Source organism: Coptis chinensis, chromosome 5 (genome assembly GCF_015680905.1).
Source record: "Coptis chinensis isolate HL-2020 chromosome 5, ASM1568090v1, whole genome shotgun sequence".
Classification (NCBI taxonomy): domain Eukaryota; kingdom Viridiplantae; phylum Streptophyta; class Magnoliopsida; order Ranunculales; family Ranunculaceae; genus Coptis; species Coptis chinensis.
In genome coordinates, this window is record NC_141460.1 from 17,258,899 (window position 1) to 17,277,629 (window position 18,731).

Here is an 18,731-nt window from a genome sequence, read left to right on the forward strand (position 1 = left end):
ATATGTCATTCGACATTATTTTTTTAATGTTTTAAACCCTTTTCATGAACATTATAATGTCATTATGTTGAAGATAGTATTGGAAAGAACTTGATTAAAGAAGCAAGAACGTGTTTCAAAAAAATGCAATTTGAGGAGTCAATCTGAGAATGCGACCAAGAGAGATCCAAGACATCATCCAGATGACCTTCAAATGAGCATACCGGTTTGTCTGAGAGCGAGAAGACAATATTTGGCACGGACACGTAGTCAGGTATTCCTCATTGTCTCTTTTTGCTAATTGAAGAAATCTTTCCCCTCTTCTTCCTCTCCGGAGGTAGTACTTGAGCATCCCCATTAGGACAATCAGGGGAAGTATTTGCCAAGGGGTGATGCGGCGCTGAGTCAGTTACATCCTATGTTCTTCCAGAAAAGACGTCACAATCAACCACTTCCTAGACATGAATAATTCTATCTTCTCCTGCACTTGCAAGGTACCTAGCATTAAAGCTGAATTTAATGCTCCAAATTGAGCCTTGGTGAGCTTGAACTTCTTGGCACATGTAAAGATCGGTCATCTCCTTATGGAATTTCCCATGCCGATGGACTTTCATCCACTTAGAAGTACTCGCATTCTATTGATGCGTCATTGAGTAATCCCTCTCCTTGTCAGCAATAAATCCATTTATTATAGTGTTTGCAACACCCTTTATGTTCTTCAACCACGCAGGTCCTGTTTTTTCTTATTTACTCTAATGCTTTTACTCAAAGAAGCATTCATAATCTCTCTCACTATCTCTAATAACATCAATGGGACCTATAACTACATTTTCTCTACACATTAGCTCCTTAACAATCTTCTCAAATTCCTCCATAGTAAGTTGTTTCCCGGTTTGAATTGAAGATCACTAAGGCTACTAGTTGTTCCATCTCCATTAATGAGGAATGTCTTACCCGTGTCGAGATTCTTAATTAAAAATGAAGATCCAAAACTATTGCTTTTATCTATTGACAACATTCAACCATTTTTTTGTGCATCTCTAGACATAACTTTTGATCTTGCTCGAGATGGCCTAATGGATTTAGCGCGTAAATGCAAATTCCTATCGCCCATTGATAATGGCATTGAAGATATCTCAGTGATTCGCTGTACTCCAATTTAGCAGTCTCCAGAGCTTGGTTGTATGCATCCTGCAAAACTTTATGAACTTTAAGTTGCTCCAACTTGGACCTTGTTTCTTCAGCCAATGCTCTTCTGGTGTAATTCACCTGGTGCTAATGTCCAGCAATACACAAGTACGGAAGTGGTGGAGAACTACCACAAAGGAAACAGTTATACTAGCAGTAAAACCATCCCTTGCACCACTTATATAGAAAACTCATGTATAACCATCCCATTCTGTAGTAGAGCGGTGTAACCGTGCCAAATTGCCAATGCCAATCCTTGACGGTAATCTTGCCAGTGTTCCAACCGTCAAACCAAGCGAAGGTTCTAATGGGCTGTCTGTGGATGGTAAGAGATATTTCAAATGGGCCATGATCCCTATCTTTCAAATATATGCGCCATTAAATGGTCAGTCATTCCGAAATATATCCAAGAGTGTCAAGTTGTGTCATAGACAGGATAATAAGTGTTCTGATTTATAACACTAATAAGTTCAAAAGAAGTCAGACTATATATGGTGAAATCATTCTATCGTCTCTCTCCCAACATCTGGAAATGCCTCCGATAACTCAGGCATCTGGTCTTCCAACTTGGCCTGACTAGTGTTCTCATGAACCATCTCACAGATGGCAGAAGCATGTTTGTGCGGCCAGTCACCTGCTATAAAATCATGGATGACTCCATCAACTTGGATCTAGCTTCGACCTGGGAGCTTCTTCACACCTATCTCAACCATTTTTTTGTCTCTCTCACAACTTCAGCCCAACTTTTGGCAGCAGCATACACATTTGACAAGAGCACAAGGTACCCAGAAGTTTAATTTGGCTGAAGGTCTACAGTAAGTTTAGTAGCCACCGCACGTGCAACTTGTATATTCTTGTAAATCCTGCAACCACCTAGTAAAGCCCCCCAAATGGCATAATTATGCTTCATTGGCATGGTCTCTATGAGAGTGGTTCTCTTGATGATAAATCACACACGAACTCGAATTACTTTTGAAAAGGATTTTTCTTCAAGTAGTATTGAGTAAATCCCAGCAATCATAATAAATTAAGCATCTCTTCTCTACAGTATATGATATCCGAGTTATCAGGAACCACACTTCTCAACCGAATAGGCTATTTCTCTCATGTTTTACAATTTAGAAACATCTCCCTCAATTATTCTAATCAGCTCCCTCCATTTTAAGTAATTTACAAAAAACTCCCTCACCTCACTGAAATTAGAATTAGCTTTCATATTATTTAAAATAATTTAGAAAACCTCCTATACATCAATGAAATTATAATCAATCCCTCCTAATGTTTTTATATTGTTTTTTAAAATATGCATGTCTTTGGAAAAGTCTCATGCAAAATATGTTGTATTAATTTGGTTTAATATTTTTTGTAGGAAATAAAGATGTTGGTTAAAACCCAATCAAAGCTCGAGTCCATCAGCCAAAGAGGATCATTTAAAGAATCAATAAGTGAGAGCTCATGGAATAAATTGTGCAATCAAGAATGAAAGAAAATGTTAGAGAATTAATAATTATGGAAGGAAATCAAGAAAGGATAATTGCAACTACCACCATATATTATTTACCATTTTCACCAGATTAAATATCCTGATTTTCATTAATTATTTATTCCCTTTATTTTATTATATCAAATCATTCCTTAATACCTTATATTTTTTTTCCACCATGTATATTCCCCCATATCCTCCATATTCTTGTCAATCACTCCATTCCTAATTCAAAACCATATCATTCCATTTTATCCTTTATTTTATTACCAATTTATATTTCATTCCTTTCTCATGCCTTGATAATATCTCTTCCATATTTCATTTTCTAAATTCTTTTATCTTATATTTTTCTTTCTATATATCCTAAAGATCATTTCTATTATTTGTGAAGATATTATATGCAACAAGATCTTGTTTGTGGAAGCTATAAATAGAGAAGAGAATTGACATTGAAAGGAGACCCATTCTATCTCCATTATAGTATTCAATTAGTAGAAATTTTGTTTTGTACTTTTAGTTCATTTAGTTAGTGAGGAAGAGTTCTTTGGAGCGTGTAATTTTTCGAAGATCAACATCAAAGCAATAAAAGCGGTTTCAATGTTCATTATATTTCTTATCTTTAATTATTCTTTCATGGTAATTAATAGCATGGAGGGCCAAGCTTCCACCCCATGGTGGAAAGTGAAAGCTATCCATGAAATCATTGTTATTTTGTTTTTGTCATTTTTGTTAGAATTTCATAATATGTGTTTTTCATGAAATCTAATGATATATCTTTTTAATTAATTTTTACACTAAGGTTAAATGTGCATGGTTTCTATTACCGTGGAAAATATGGGGTATTTTCCATTGTTAGTTTATTTTTTTTGTTAAAAAACTTTTAGACTCAACTTTATTAGTTATTAAAGGATTTTTGGGAATTTTTGTACTTCTTATTGTGGACATTAAATGCCTAAAAACTCCTCATTTGGAGTCAAATAAAATAGAGGATTGAATTTAATATTGAGATGTTTTATTATGTTCTTAAAGTTAAAATTTTCACTAATTCTAGAACTAGCGTTTAAGATTTTGTAAAGTTTCAAAGAAATTTAACAAGAGGTATAAAATGAAATACAAGAATTGTTGGTAAGTTAGTAACTTTCTACCAAGGGTTTTGATAAATTGATCTTTCAAAATTAATTGTTTTAGTTAGTCATTATTTCTTTACAAGTTACTTTTATTTTTAGTTTAGATAAGAAATTAGAAATCCTCAACAATTGTTTTAATATTAATCACCAAGTTAGCTATTGGTTTATGAAATCTATTCTCCCCGATTAATTCACTTCAAGATGTGGATTGATACCTCACTTACTACTATTCTAATAATATTTTATTGATTATTTTGCAGTTTTTGATATTTTTGTTGATTGACAAGTTCTAAACGACGGAATTAAATATTCAAAGAATTTGTGCAAATCACGGTCAATGCATGCATAAGTAGGGGGAGGGTGTACTTGAGAAATGAATTTCGAAAATTAGTTTTCAAAACACAAACATATTTTTGCTTCTATATCATTAGCATGAGAAAGATGAATTTTAATGATGAGTTTGGGACATGTATTCTACATCACTAAGTATTGAGTTTAATGAATAGTTGATATTGTTGATTTCATTACTGCTTAGAATATTTATTATGTTAGACATAGTTCTTATTGATAGAATTCTTTATCAAGGCACCACCATAGTACTTTATCAGTTTTGTGTACTTCTGCTAGAAGGGAGATTTAAACCCCTAGTAAACTGGAAGTGGAATTTTTTAGACTTAACCCGTGAGACTTGAACTTTATACCCATTCTTTGAAGAGTTCTTACGTAAAATCCGAGTCTTCGTGACTCAACTTCTTTCGGTTCCTTATTTCGTTGTAATATAGTCTCATTATTCTTTAATTTGGTTAATCATGAAGTGACATCAACTGGAGAGATAGCCATTAGGTCTTGTAGTCTATTCGAAACAGAGTATCATACTGATAAGTCAAAGTAGTAAACCCATTCAGCCTTTATCCCACCTAGTATAACCATCATGTTAAACCCTTTTGAGCCATACATCAAACATTTTCCTTCATAAACCCTTTTACCCAACTCCAAACAAGGAGTATAATCTAAAAACCTTTATCAGCCATATATATATATAAAGAAAAAGATAAAAAGTTGAGCAGAATTGATGGAGAAGCCAATACAAAGGAAGAATTTTCTTTGCAATACAGAAATTGAAGACATCTTTCCAAAAAAGAAGCAAAGCCCTTAGTATTCTTCAGAAACCTTTTGAATCCTTTTTGCCTTTCCTTCATAAACCAATCCCAAGCCACGTTACAACCCATGACTTATCACTATAGTATGATACGAAGTCTAGAATAGGTGAGAAGATGCTAAAGCAAAGGACCCGACACTTCATATGTGATTGACATTATTTTCATGAGACTACTTTCATCTAGAAGTCCATTTTTCAAGGTAGTATATGGGATGTTCGTATTCCTTATTCTTTTCCCCACATACATGAGGTAAAATAGTAGACCATCTTCTGAGAGATTCTTTTCTGAAAGTATGACCAGTGAGGATTGAAAGTCGAGATTATCTATCTAAAGGTAAACTAGGGATTCCATTTATTAGATAGGAGAGTATAGGAGATTGACTAAGTACACCCATTAGCCTTGATTGGGAGTTTTGTAAATTTTTACTATCTCCCAGCATAATCTATGAGTCTTTGCAGCAATGAAGTTAGTAATGGAGACCTATCCATTAGATTAAGCACTAAGTTGGTAAGGAATTTTTCTCCCTGAAAAATACTATCATTCTTGAACATGTTATTGATTGATTTTGTGGGTATATCACCTGAAAACCCTCATGAGACTATAACTCGTCCTTTTTTAGGAACTTAAAGGTTTAAAGTCTTGTTGCATAAGGTAAATGCAATCGCGATGCCTGCAAAAGTGAGTTAGGATTTTATTTTTAGTAGGATATGATTTCGATCACTTATCTTTTTTTTTTCTTATTTGCTAAGAGACTAGTAAAAAACTAGTTGGGGGTTATGATAAGTGCTTAAAAATTGTATTTTAACCTTCAGTTATACCTTTTGTTTAGCCATTTTATTAGACTAATAGTACTTGTAAGTTGTGTTTTATGACTTTAGAGGTGAAAAAAATAATTTTGTCAAATATTAGAGTTAAAAGGGCAAACGGAGCAATTCGGAGCATTAAGGATCACATGGGAACTTATACATAAATTATGAAGAAGGCCCAAGGTTTTGAAGCTATGAGAAGATATGACTTGGACCTATTTTAGAGCTTACTTGGAAGCCTAAAGCAAAATGACTCGTTACTTGGACCAAATCCCGCAAAAGAGAAACGAATGATGGAACGAAAAAGGAAAACAGACTCATGCGTCTAGGACGCATGAATTCATGTTGTCCCATGCGTCCAGATGCATGAACCCGATATAATAGAGTTATTAGAATATACTCATGCATCTAGGATGCATGAATTTGTACTAGCCCGAGCATCCAGACACATGGAACCGACTCAGCAGTTCCACCTCTTTACACATATGGAAACGAAGATGGAAGTGGAAGGAGGTTGAGATGTAATAGGAAACTAGGTCCAAAAGCCCACGCTTTAAGATGTTTCTAGAATTCATTGTAACCCCTATAAATAGAGCACCTCAGTGCTAGTTGTAATCACCAATTCACATTCATTCATTATTGTCTCCAAAACTTGAGGCAGAGAGAAGTTAATAATAAGCGATTCGGTTTTCACTAGCTAAATCTCAATAAATTAATCTCCCTAGTCTTATGTTCTTCTTTTCTTCTTCTTCATGTTCTTCCTTTTTGATGGAAGGGTAATCTTCTCCTTCAAGGGAGGAGATGAAGTCGGTGTTTAAGGTTCGGTGATTCTTCTGGTTCATGGTGTTCTCCAATTAGGTTAGTTCTTTATGTTTTTAGTTATTAGTTCCATTACCCACACCAGGGGATGGAAGTATAGAATAGGGTTTATGTTTTGCAATATTAATATCATGCTAGTGTTCTTTACTTTTTTTCTAGTATTGTAGTTCTTTAGAGTTAGGTAAATATTCTTTGTGTTGCCCTAAGGGGTAGCTCAGTGAATGGCTGCCTAGGGGAAGTATTCTTTGTGTTTGCCTTAAGTGGTGATTCATTGAATGGCTGCCTAATTAGGAAATACTCCTTGATGTTGCTCTCGATAATACATTGAATGGTTGCCCGAACTTACATAAAAGGAAAGAAGATATTAATAGCATAAACATAGGAACCATCTTAAGTAGAAATAAGTATTAACGAGGTTTTGTCCAAAAAGGCATCAACACTCGCTTAATGGCCTAATTATAGTATACTTGTAAGAACAACCATGAAACAGAAGGTCATGGATCTAAGGTATCGGTGAATTTAAATCTCTTGAATCCCCTATCATAGAATAAATCATTAGTTTAGTTTAGCTTAGCATTAGTAATTTACAATCTCTACAACCACTGTTTTTAATCCCTCAAACCCCCTTTCCAATCCTCCCCTTATTCACAATACAACTTAAAAGTGAAACGATATCCTACTCATCCTTTACTCATAGAGGGATAATTAGGTTTTGATCTTCCTTAGTTTTGGTCAACGACATCCAACATCCATCATCTCTCATCCATCACAAACCACCAAAATGAACCGTTGTCATCTTGTAAAGCCAACAACACTTCTTCCCTTTAGCTACCACAATGGAACCTCTGCTCAGTTTTCATACCCCATTACCTAACGAGTTTTGAAATCCTTTATCATCTAACTTCCCAGTGGAAATTAGGCTTAGCCAAATGTCAAGGACATGTCTTACATCCTTGAGTGTCAAGATGTAGATAGCATTAGTTTCTACATGAACATCACCAATGCCTGTAATCTTTGAGACTCTATTGTTACCCATTTCCACCTTACCAAAATCACCTGATTTGTAGGTAGTGAAGAAACTCCTAAGGGGTGTGACGTGATAGGAAGCTCCTGTATCTACCACCCACTATGTACCCTAGCATGACGTGCTTAAGCATAACTCACCACACTCTAACATAATCCCTACTTTACACTTTGAAGCTATGACAGTAGAGTCTCGGCTGGTAGTGCTTTCTTTCATCTCTAACCTGTATTCGTGTACGGTACTAGTCTTCTTATCTCTCTTCAATTCTATGCATTCATACTTGAAGTGGTCATAGATACTGCAATGATAACACGACAAGTCTTTGTTAGGAGGTTTACTCATGCTCCCAGATTTTCTTCTGTCATCACCTCTAAAATGAGATGGCTCTCTACTTTTGCCTCTCTTTTGCCTTTCTATGACAAGGATCTCTGAGTGAAAGGAGCTACTTTGTGTGCCCCTTCTTGTCTCCTCATTGAGGTCTTCCAATTTCTTCCACAAGCTAAAAACAATAGTCTCTTGGGATACATGGTGGAATACACTATCGTCAATCCACTGTCGAATATACCCAATCGTTTTTCTATCAAGCTTGCTCCACTCGGCCACGGATAATGCATCCGGTTTTACTCCTCCATTCTCAATAGGTTGTGCTAGTCCTAGTAATAAAACATGTCTTCCCTCTTAGCTTTCCAAATAGTGTAGTTACTTCTATTTAGACTACTTATGCGAGTGTTTATAGAATGATCTATCTCAACAAACTATTTCAACTCAAACCTTCTCTTAGGAATTTAATCAAACACCTTTCGAGAAAGATTTGGAATAATAACTTTTGTGATTGATCTAACCATGTCTCTGATACCACTTATTGGGGAAAACAATATCAATCGATCCCCCCTAAAATAGCTTGAATATGAACACTCTAAACTCCTATTAAAAATCTAAGTTTTCACTATAACCAACAACCACAAACCTAAGCTATGAAATTAAGTATCATAAACAAGCAATAGCAATGTAAAGTAAAACTTACCACAATGAAATACAAGATATAACGTGGTTCGGCTAATGATGTCTACTTCTACAAGAGCAAATCTTTTTATAAGTGTGGGAATAAAGATTACAGTCACTCTTCTCAAGTCTCTCCAAACATGCTAGATCTCTCTTCACTAATATCTCCTTACAAATTTTAACTCTTTGCAAGTGTTTTCTCTCAATTTTGGTTGCTCTCAAAATTGGGTTTCTCTTTTGTATATCTTATGGGTAAACAACCCTACCTTCATATATATATATGATTTCGAAATTTTGGTGTGAAACGAAATTCCAAATCAACTCGGTTTGTCTATTGAAAACCGGACTCCTAATTGTGCACCAACTCGGTTTGTCTGTTGAAAACCGGACTTCTAACTGTGCACGGCATGGGGGCGTGAACCCTTTGTATAAACTCAACCACATCATACCAGCACATGGTGAGGGACCCCAGCACATATTCCTAATCATAACTCATTACTCGTGAGTTTAGCTCATGGTGATTAGAAACTAAAGCATGTAGCACCAAGGAAAAACATCAATCGTTATAGCACATTCTCAACTGTTATTTATTTATTTTAATTTTTTTTGGACATTTCAAACTAGAATTCATTCCCTTGTTAGTAATTCGCCGAATTATTCGCGAATCAAATTTTTGAAGGGCAATACGTATAATACTTCCGAATGTTTAAAAGATTCGGAATAATTCGCGATTTTTTGCCTTGAAACGTATAATATGGTTTTTGACAAATTTTTCAAAAATTCGGCTAAAAAATTCGGCACAAAAATAAAAATCGATTGCGCTTTTATTATTTTTTATGTACTTTATGTCATCACTCTTACTTTAAGTCCCCCACTCTTATATTCTTAGTGATAAATTAATCCAAAAACTTTGTTTTTATACTTTTTGGAAAATATTTAAATTGTCATGCGTGTGTATATTTTGAAATTTGAACTGTAATTTCAATCCAAAAACAAATAAATGAAGGTAACTATGTGGACCATTCAATTAGTTTCAATGTTTTCGTAGCTAAATTGATTGGATATGTTTGTTATGTTGTAAAGAATGACAACTATTATTAATATATACTAACATAATTGTAGTAGCCATATTCATAAATGAGTATGTATTGGGCCAAGAGATAGGCCCAAGACCATGGGATATAAGTGGGCAGTAAACCTAAAAGAAAGGGGAGGAAAAAGAGGGGAGAAAGAGGAGAGAGAAAAGGAAAGAATGGAGGCACGAGAGAGGGAGGAAAAAGAGAGGTCTAGAGGGAGGAGACAACCAGAGTAGGAGAAAGGAGACGACGACCAGAGAAGACGACGTCCAGAGAGGAGGAGAAAGAAGAGGAGATATCTAGAGAAGAGGAGTAGAGAGATGACGTCCAGAGAGGAGGAGGAAGAGGAAGAGAGAGCTAGAGAAGAGGAGTAGGAAGAGGAAGAGAGTGCTAGAGAAGAGGAGTAGGGAAATGACATCTAGAGAGGAGGAAGATGAGGAGAGATCTAGAGAAGAGGAGTAGGGAGACGACGTCCAGAGAGGAGGAGGAAGAGGAAGAGAGGGCAAGAGAAGAGGAGTAGGGAGATGACATCCAGAGAGGAGGAGTGATCTAGAGAAGAGGGAAGAGAGAGCTAGAGAAGAGGAGTAGGGAGATGACATCCAGAGGAGAAGGAAGAGGAGGAGAGATCTAGAGAAAAAGAGTAGGGAGACGACGTCCATAGAGGAGGAGGAAGAGGAAGAGAGATCTAGAGAATAGGAGTAGGGAGACGACATCCATAGAGGCAAAGTAAGAGGATGAAAGATCTAGAGAAGAGGAGTAGGGACACGACATCCAGAGAGGAGGAGGAAGAGGAAGAGAGAGCTAGAGAAGAGGAGTAGGGAGACGACGTCCAAAGAGGAAGAGGAAGAGGATGAGATCTAGAGAAGATGAGTAGGGAGACGATGTCCAAAGGAGACGACGTCTAGAGAGGAGAGAGAGAGGAGGCGACTCCAGGAGAGAGACACAAAAGGGAGGAGATATGGGAGAACTATGGCGCAGCTTGATCCCCCAGTAAGGGGGTACGTAGGCAACCCAAATGGGTTCAGCTGAGGAATTCAAATCATGAGTATTTCTCGTTTTCAACATAAAAAAGAGGAGTCGAGACTTATAAGAATAAAAAATATGAAATGGGTTCATACAATAATATCATGAATTTTTTACTTCCGAATTTTTGCAACCAAATGTTTAAAACGTGTATTAATTAAACACCGCATAATTGCCGTATTGCGAATTTTTGACCGAATATTTGACCGTACCGTTTTTTTGAGTCACCGAATAATTCTTAAATTATTCCCATACCGAATTTTTGTCGTATCCCGAATTGCTAACAAGGATTCATTCCATCCCTTTCCAACCTTGAGAGTTGCAAATGTGAACATTCAAACTAGAAAGTAGCAGATATATGGTGCATGAATTTTCACCCTATATTGGCTAATGAGTACCGAAATTTTCACCCTTACAGATATATGATGCAATGATGCAGGTGTCATAATTTGTGTATGTTGGTAGCTAGATTAATGTAAGTGTTCCCCATGAAAATATAATAACAATGTACAAAATCACCCTACTGCATTCGATGATAAACAATCAACAAAAACAGAAACCACGATAAATAATAAGATGGTATAGGGATGGTTTATGTGCTTGTGGAAATTAACTAAAGAAACTTTTATTGAAAGTAGGATGCTGAATGTAGAGTTCTGCACTAGCAAATGTGACCCCTTGTCCTAATTTGGTAGGAACCATGCAGACACTAGATTCAAGCCTTGTGCAATTTATTCTAGCAAAAGGATACAGGAATGGAAGTGACAAGTACGTCAAGAGATACAATCATCTCATGAAGTAAGTAGTCGAAATAGTCGCATTCCCGATATTAAGCTTTTCAGAGACCCTTCTACAGTTGGTAAAGTAAAACTGACCATTATCAAACTCAACCTTTTTTACAAAACAACCAATCATTTTAATGTGGAACTGAATATGGAACCATTATCTTGTGAATATCAGCCAATACTGTATAAAATCTGCTTATAATATTTTTAAAGTGTAAAACATTGATGACTGGGTAATTATTCTTTTGAATAAAATGTTTAAAATTCAATGGGTAGAGGTCTTGGATCTCAATCCATTGGCTACGAAACCTAATGATTGGCAACCGAAAGCTCAAATTGCTGTTTATGCTGCTGCGGCTGTAAACACCAAATTTCAGCAAAATGATGCCAAACACCTTAACATACACTTCTTAAATATTATCTTTGCATTGGATAGAACATATATATGGTCAAAATGATGCAAAAGATGTGTATTTTTGTTTCCTCACTTCTACTCTATCAAACACCTAGCTTGCAAGAGCTGGATCAGACGGTGAAGTGGTTTCTATTAGAAACACTCAACAACTATTTTGTATGCATAGAAACCAACTAACAACATACAAAATTAATGAAGTTCATCTAACCATGTACCTCCATAGATATTCTTTGCCAAAATAATAGAACTTGGGTGTTTGACGATATCCACAACTACTGAGATGGTACATTGGTGTAAGGAATGTATGTAACAAGAGCTTCAATTGATGTGCCTTAGCTAGGCTTAATTAGCTAATTAAACTTATAGATATAATTTAACAGATTTACTTGCAAAAGCATATTTTGGGTTTAATCTCCCTCACCAAAAAATCGTTACATAAAACCTCCCGGTTTGCGAACAAACTAACAAAACACCCCTCTTTTCTAAAACAAAATAAACTGACAAAAATACCCCCGAAAACTATCCCAACACCACCGTAAACAACCCTAGCCTCTCTTTCATCTTTTTCACATTTGAATTTTTTTCCTCACACCATAAACCCTCGCCTCTCTTTACTCTCTCTCTATTTCCCGACACCACCATAAACTCTTTTTACTATCTCTTTATTTCCCGATAAAAGATTACTCAAATCTTTTGAAATGAAAAAACTTGCAATTTACTTATTTTTCTTACTATTTATAGTAGATTATTGATTGGTACATGTTCTTCCACCTCCCCAAGGAAGTGGTGAAGCTAATTGGTTGGGTAAGCATCTTCCATGTAATTTAATTAATGAAGTTGAATGTGTAGTCTGTGGTTAGTCTGTATTCTTATGTTTGCAGACTAAATTCACAAAATCTCTGAAGATGTAGTCAGTGGTTACTCTGCATTCTTGTATTTGCGTAGTAGTTTTAGCCTTGAAGTTGAATGTATAGTCTATAGTTACTCTGCATTCTTATATTTGCATAGTAGTTTTAGTCTTGAAGTTGAATGTGTAGTCTATGGTTAGTCTGCATTCTTATATTTCCAAACTAAATTCACAAAATCTCTGAAGATGTAGTCTGTGGTTACTCCGCATTCTTATATTTGCATAGTAGTTTTAGTATTGAAGTTGAATGTGTAGTCTGTGGTTAGTCTGCATTCTTATATTTGCAGACTAAATTCACAAAATCTCTGAAGATGTAGTCTGTGATTACTCTGCATTCTTATATTTGCGTAGTAGTTTTAGTCTGCATTCTTAAAATCAAATCTTCAAGTTCTAGAAGAGATGGAGATAAAATTGAGAAGATGGATGCTCCAAAAACTACGAACAAACCAAATCTTGTTAAAATCAATTCAAGTTTTCATAGTTTTGCAATTTCAACTTTAAATTTTTATGTTTGTGTATGTAGTAGTTTTACTATGCATTTTTATATTTTCATAGTTATTTTTACTCTGCATTCTTAAATTTACATAGTATTTTTTATTTGCTTTTTCATGTTTGTGTAATGTGTGGTGGTAATTTTACTCTGCATTCTTAACTTTGCATTGTATTTGTACTTTGCATTTTTAACTTTGCATAGTATTTGTACTTTGCATTCTTAACTTTGCATAGTACTTTTACTCTGTATTCTTAAATTTTACTCTGCATTCTTAGATTTGCATAGTATTTGTACTCTGCATTCTTAAATTTGCACAATATTTTTTATTTGCTTTTTCATGTTTGTGTAATGTGTGGTGGTAATTTTACTCTGCATTCTTAACTTTGCATAGTATTTTTACTATGCATTTTTAACTTTTCATAGTACTTTTACTTTGCATTCTTAGATTTGCGTAGTATTTATACTCTGCATTCTTAAATTTGCATAGTAATACAATTCTGCATTTTAAATTTTGCGTAGATGATCTTTGTTTTTAATTGGTTTTATGTCATTATAACAAAATGTAAACAAGAAGAAGTTGTACAAGACATTTAGATCTTCGATACGAGGAAGAGCTTGTGGAAACAATTGAGACAGCAACAGGAGCAAAGAAGGATTGTTTGTACTTCATTAAGATTATTTGCCACAAGGCTACTTGAATGGGGTTCCAGGGTTTTTGCTGCTAACAGCCGCCCACCTAATCCTAAGTGAATTCCATGTCTTGGGAAATAATCGTCGTCTCTGAGCTTGGTTTAGTTTTGATTAGATTAGGAACTTTGTTTGCATAGACATATATGATGGTACATTTGCTTGTTTATTATTGATCTACAAGTATAACCAAGTTGTATCTATACAAGTGGTTAATTAATATGAAGTTTTAGTTTCCTTGAAAGCGTTTTTTTGCAATGAGTAGTTTAAAATTGGAGCTCGACATAGCTGACGGATTTGATGAATCAAATCCCGGTGACCTTTGCAAGAAGGTTAAAGGTTGTGCTAAATTTGGTGAAAGAATTAGGAAGCCAGATAACCTTGCCGCTTATGCCCAATTGTATAAACTTCTGCAATTTGTGTTCCTGGGTTATTTGCACCACAATTCCTAAATATAATAGTGAACTTGTGTTACTCTACTTCATTCTAGATGCCACCGATACAAGATAAACTTCAGTGATTGTATCTACATCTTGTATCTTCATAGAGAACAACTTTTATACTTTACATTTACATATATTATGTCAGGTGTCGGGCAATTTTTATTACCAAAAAGTTACTATATAATTTAAGTTTTCATAGGTCAAGTTACTATGTAAATATAGATTTACATATATAATGACTATGTAAAAATACATTTACATATATTATGTCAGCTGTCAGGCTAATTTCATCCGGCACGTAAAAATCCCACTTTCATGCCAAACATCTCAACCACTTGAAGCCTATCATCCCAAGCTGCAAAGTCATCTGAAGAGTTATTAAGATTGTTGGCCTTTATAGCATCAGCATCCTCCAAAGTCTCAGTAATTCTCCTGCAGCCATCTTCTCACCGACCACTTCTAGAAGGTTATCGTGAAGGATGCCATGCATTTTGACATTAGCAAAATTCATAGTACTTTTCATGAATTAAGAAGCCGCAACGTAAAATTCTTATGCAAAAACAACTTTTCATATAAAACTACTATGCAAAAATAGATTTGCATAGAAAAATTAGTTTGAAAAATTAATTTTAAAAAATAAATAAATAAGCTGGGGTTAGGAGGACCCCCACCTGTATTATATTACTCATTAACCATTTCGTACATAAATTTGTCCACTCGCATCATCATTTACAATACATTGTAATCTCTGATCTAATGGGGGAACAAATTGCAATACAAAATCAGTTGCATCATGAAGGGACCCTAGGTAGTCTGCAACTCGATTCACTTCTCTAAACGCGTGAGAGAAGGATATGAAATTGAAGTCGCTCCGCTTCATATCAATAGCTTTGAGTATATCCCGGCAGTACCATGGAGGTTTTTCCACTATGTTGATTGCATTCACCGCTCTCAATGAGTCAGATTCCAGTTCCACCTTCTTGTACTCCTCCGCTATACATCGATGTAAGCATATGTCTATAGCCTTAAGCTCCTGGAAAAGAACCGAAGCCAGACCTCCACTCCCACTGAAACCAGGAAGCATCCGTCCATCCTTGTCTCTTATTACCCCACCATGGCCAGCACCATTACTGCTCATAGCACCGTCAACGTTTAGGTTTTACTTTTTCTCCTATTGGTGGCTTCCAAACAATGCCAGTTTGCTTTGGAATTTTATACCTTGTGTGAATGTGAAGTCTATGAAACAGATTTCTAGCCTTGACCGTATCCTTGACCTCAGGTCTGAGTACTTGCAGGTAATTTTTAGTATCCTTGACCATCTTCTCAAAAACGCTTTTTGCGGTCTTACTAGTATTCTGGAACCTCCGAGCATTTCTCTCCTTCCAAATATAATCGACTAATGCACAGAAGAATACTCTGTATATATCTCCGACTTCTGACTCTTTGCAAATTCGCAGAATCGATGACTATTCTCTATTCGCTGAGCGATTATCGGTGACAATGCCGAGCATGTGCTTGAGTATTGTGATGATTTCCTTAGAGAATTGGCACTCGAAAAACAGGTGTCCAAAAAATTCTTGACTGTTGTTGCATAAGCAGCATGCAGAAGAGAGGAGAATTTTTCTTTGCACTAACCTATCTTGTGTCGGTATGCTCTGTGAGAACAGTTGCCATGTTGTGAAGGAATGTCTTGGTAAGACCCACTTCCCCCAAACCAAGTGATGCCATTTCTTCCTTTTTGCGTGCGAGCCTCATACGCGACCGGGGGGCGTAAACCGCCCACTCAGTGCGGAGTCCAAACAATTTGGTCTCTGGAGAGGTGTCGGTTAATCTCCACTGCTCTAATAACCTCTCTCAATGATTGTGGTAGCATCAGGAGTATATCATCATTCCATTCGCCATTCGAAATGATGGCTTTAACTTTTGAATTCAATGGAAAGTCCCATGCTGCTCTTGCTTCTACATCCTCAATCAGTGGAGATCTTGAGCACCAGATGTCATGCCACAGAAATGTCTCTTCTCCATTAGCATACTATGCAAAAATAAATTTATATAGAAAAATTGGTATGCAAAAATATATTTGCATAGAAAAACGAGTATGCAAAATTAAATTTGCATATAAAGTACTACCTATGCAAAAATAAATTTACATAGAAAAACTAGTATGCAAAAATAAATTTGCATAGAAAAACGAGTATGCAAAAATACATTTACATAGGAAAACTCATATGTAAAAATATATCTACATAGTAGAATTTATAGTGAGAATACATTTGCACACTGAAAAATTGAAGGAAGAAAGGAAAAAAGATAGAAGAAGAGAAAAAATGGAACTATTTGTTCAAACCCACAAGTTGAGATGACATCATCAAGTCGATTCAATTAATTTGAAGAAGATTGAGACCCAATAATAAGATGAAATTGAAAAAGATTTAAAACAGTTGAAGAAAATTAGTTAATAGATTCAAAATCAAATATTTCAAATAAACCAAGCTCCTGTCTAGAAAAAAATTGAAGGTGATTGAGAGAGAGATCGAACCAAACCTATCAAAATTGATTACTGATAAAAATCGAAGGTGATTGAGAGAGAGATTGAAAGTGGAAGCTTGTCTTGTTTCTTCAATGGCAAAACAAGAACATCACTGTTTCGATGTTATTCAATCGGTGCTCTTCATTTTTATTTTTTTCTCGTAATCCTCAGTGTTCTTCAATCTTACATCTCTATTTTCGTATTCCCCCATATATGAAAGGGTAGAAAAGGAAACAATTTTGGTGAGGAGATTAAAATTAGACTGGGTTTAATTATTTTTACAAAAATAGGGAAGTTATATATAAACGGTTTGAAAAGAGGGGGGGTTTGTGGGTCGGGGCGATTTGAGGGTGATTTAGTGTAACGGGTTCTGAATGAGGGAGGTGAGCCTCATTTCTTGCTTGCAAAAGTTGTAATGCAGGCACAAACACTTATAAGTGATGACCTTACATGTGTACGTCTATTAAGTTGGCACCAAGGAACAAAAATTGTTTATGACTTTTTGTATCAAAAACAATTTTTGTTTTAGATACATGGTGATATCAGTTTCCAAAAATAACAAACAGATGTACAGCTGAGATTTCAATGTGTAGACCATGACATAAAACAGGGGAAAACAGAGTGCAGGAAACAGAATTAACCAATTGTGAAAATTCATCAAAATTGACGAAGGAAACTTTGACAAGAAATATGGAACAGAAACAAAACTTAGTCAGATCAAGTAAGAAATAAGAATTCTGATGAACCACCTTACAAAAATATCTCCCGATTGAGTGTCGTCAATCAAACATCTCCATGAGAAGTGCCTCTATCTCATCACCACTTTTATTATACAATAAAAAGGCAAGAAAGTGCGTCCAATATCTTCTTTGTTGCAAGCTGAAACACAATCACCATAATTATTTTCATCAACACCTTCATTATTATACAAATAAGCAGGCAATAAATACTTGTCAATATCTTCTTAGATATCGAGTGCGGACATACTGTCACCATTGTAGGAATTATTATGATCATTCAATGGTGCCCCAACCTTCGAACTAATCTCACCCGCCACATCGTCATCACATATAAGTTCCGGTAATTAACTTATCCTCCATCATACAAGAATAATAATCATTCACCATTGCCGCGACTTTCGGATCAAACTCACCGAACTCAAAATCTTCATATGTAATATAACACCCCGTGTTTTATTCTTTTATTTTCCTAATAATAATAATAATAATAATAATAGATAAAAGATAAAATAAAATAGGATAAATGTTAGTGGAAATAGGAGACGTGGGTTTATGGGATAAACTTTCTTCCTTATTTCGGGGGTTTTGTTTTTAAAACGAAAAAGGAAACAAAATAGAGTTTTCTCAATGTAGAGTTTTGGGAAAAAAAAAAACACAGCTAAGGGTTTTAGAAAAAAATGGGAGTTTTCTTGAAGGAAGGAAAACGGAAGGTTTTTCCTTATAGTAGTTGATAATCGGAGAGCCTTCTGACAAGTGAATAGAGTTTATCTCTCACCACTACTAAAACTATGATTTTCGATGCGCTTAATATTTACGTATTTTAATCTTGTCGAAAGTGTTTCCGACCGTTTTGTTATAATTTTTAGTTAAATCGATATGTTTAGATTTGATTTGAACCGTTGATCTCTCGAATCGGTTTTGGAACTTCGGAACTCTAAGTCGTCAATGGCGCGTCGCGAGTCCAAAGACAAGAAAAATCGCCACTTTTCTTTGTTTCTCTATTGAACTATTGGAAATTTATGGGATTGATGTCGGGGGTTA

General features: G+C 35.4%; 1 protein-coding gene across 1 annotated transcript; it reads right to left on the reverse strand.

Moving 5' to 3' along the window:
• Window positions 1-15,108: 15,108 nt before the first annotated feature.
• Window positions 15,109-15,558, reverse strand: LOC147496924 (uncharacterized). The gene has a single exon (XM_086562702.1). The coding sequence runs from the start codon at window positions 15,556-15,558 to the stop codon at window positions 15,109-15,111; it is 450 nt and encodes a 149-aa protein (XP_086418828.1).
• Window positions 15,559-18,731: the final 3,173 nt, after the last annotated feature.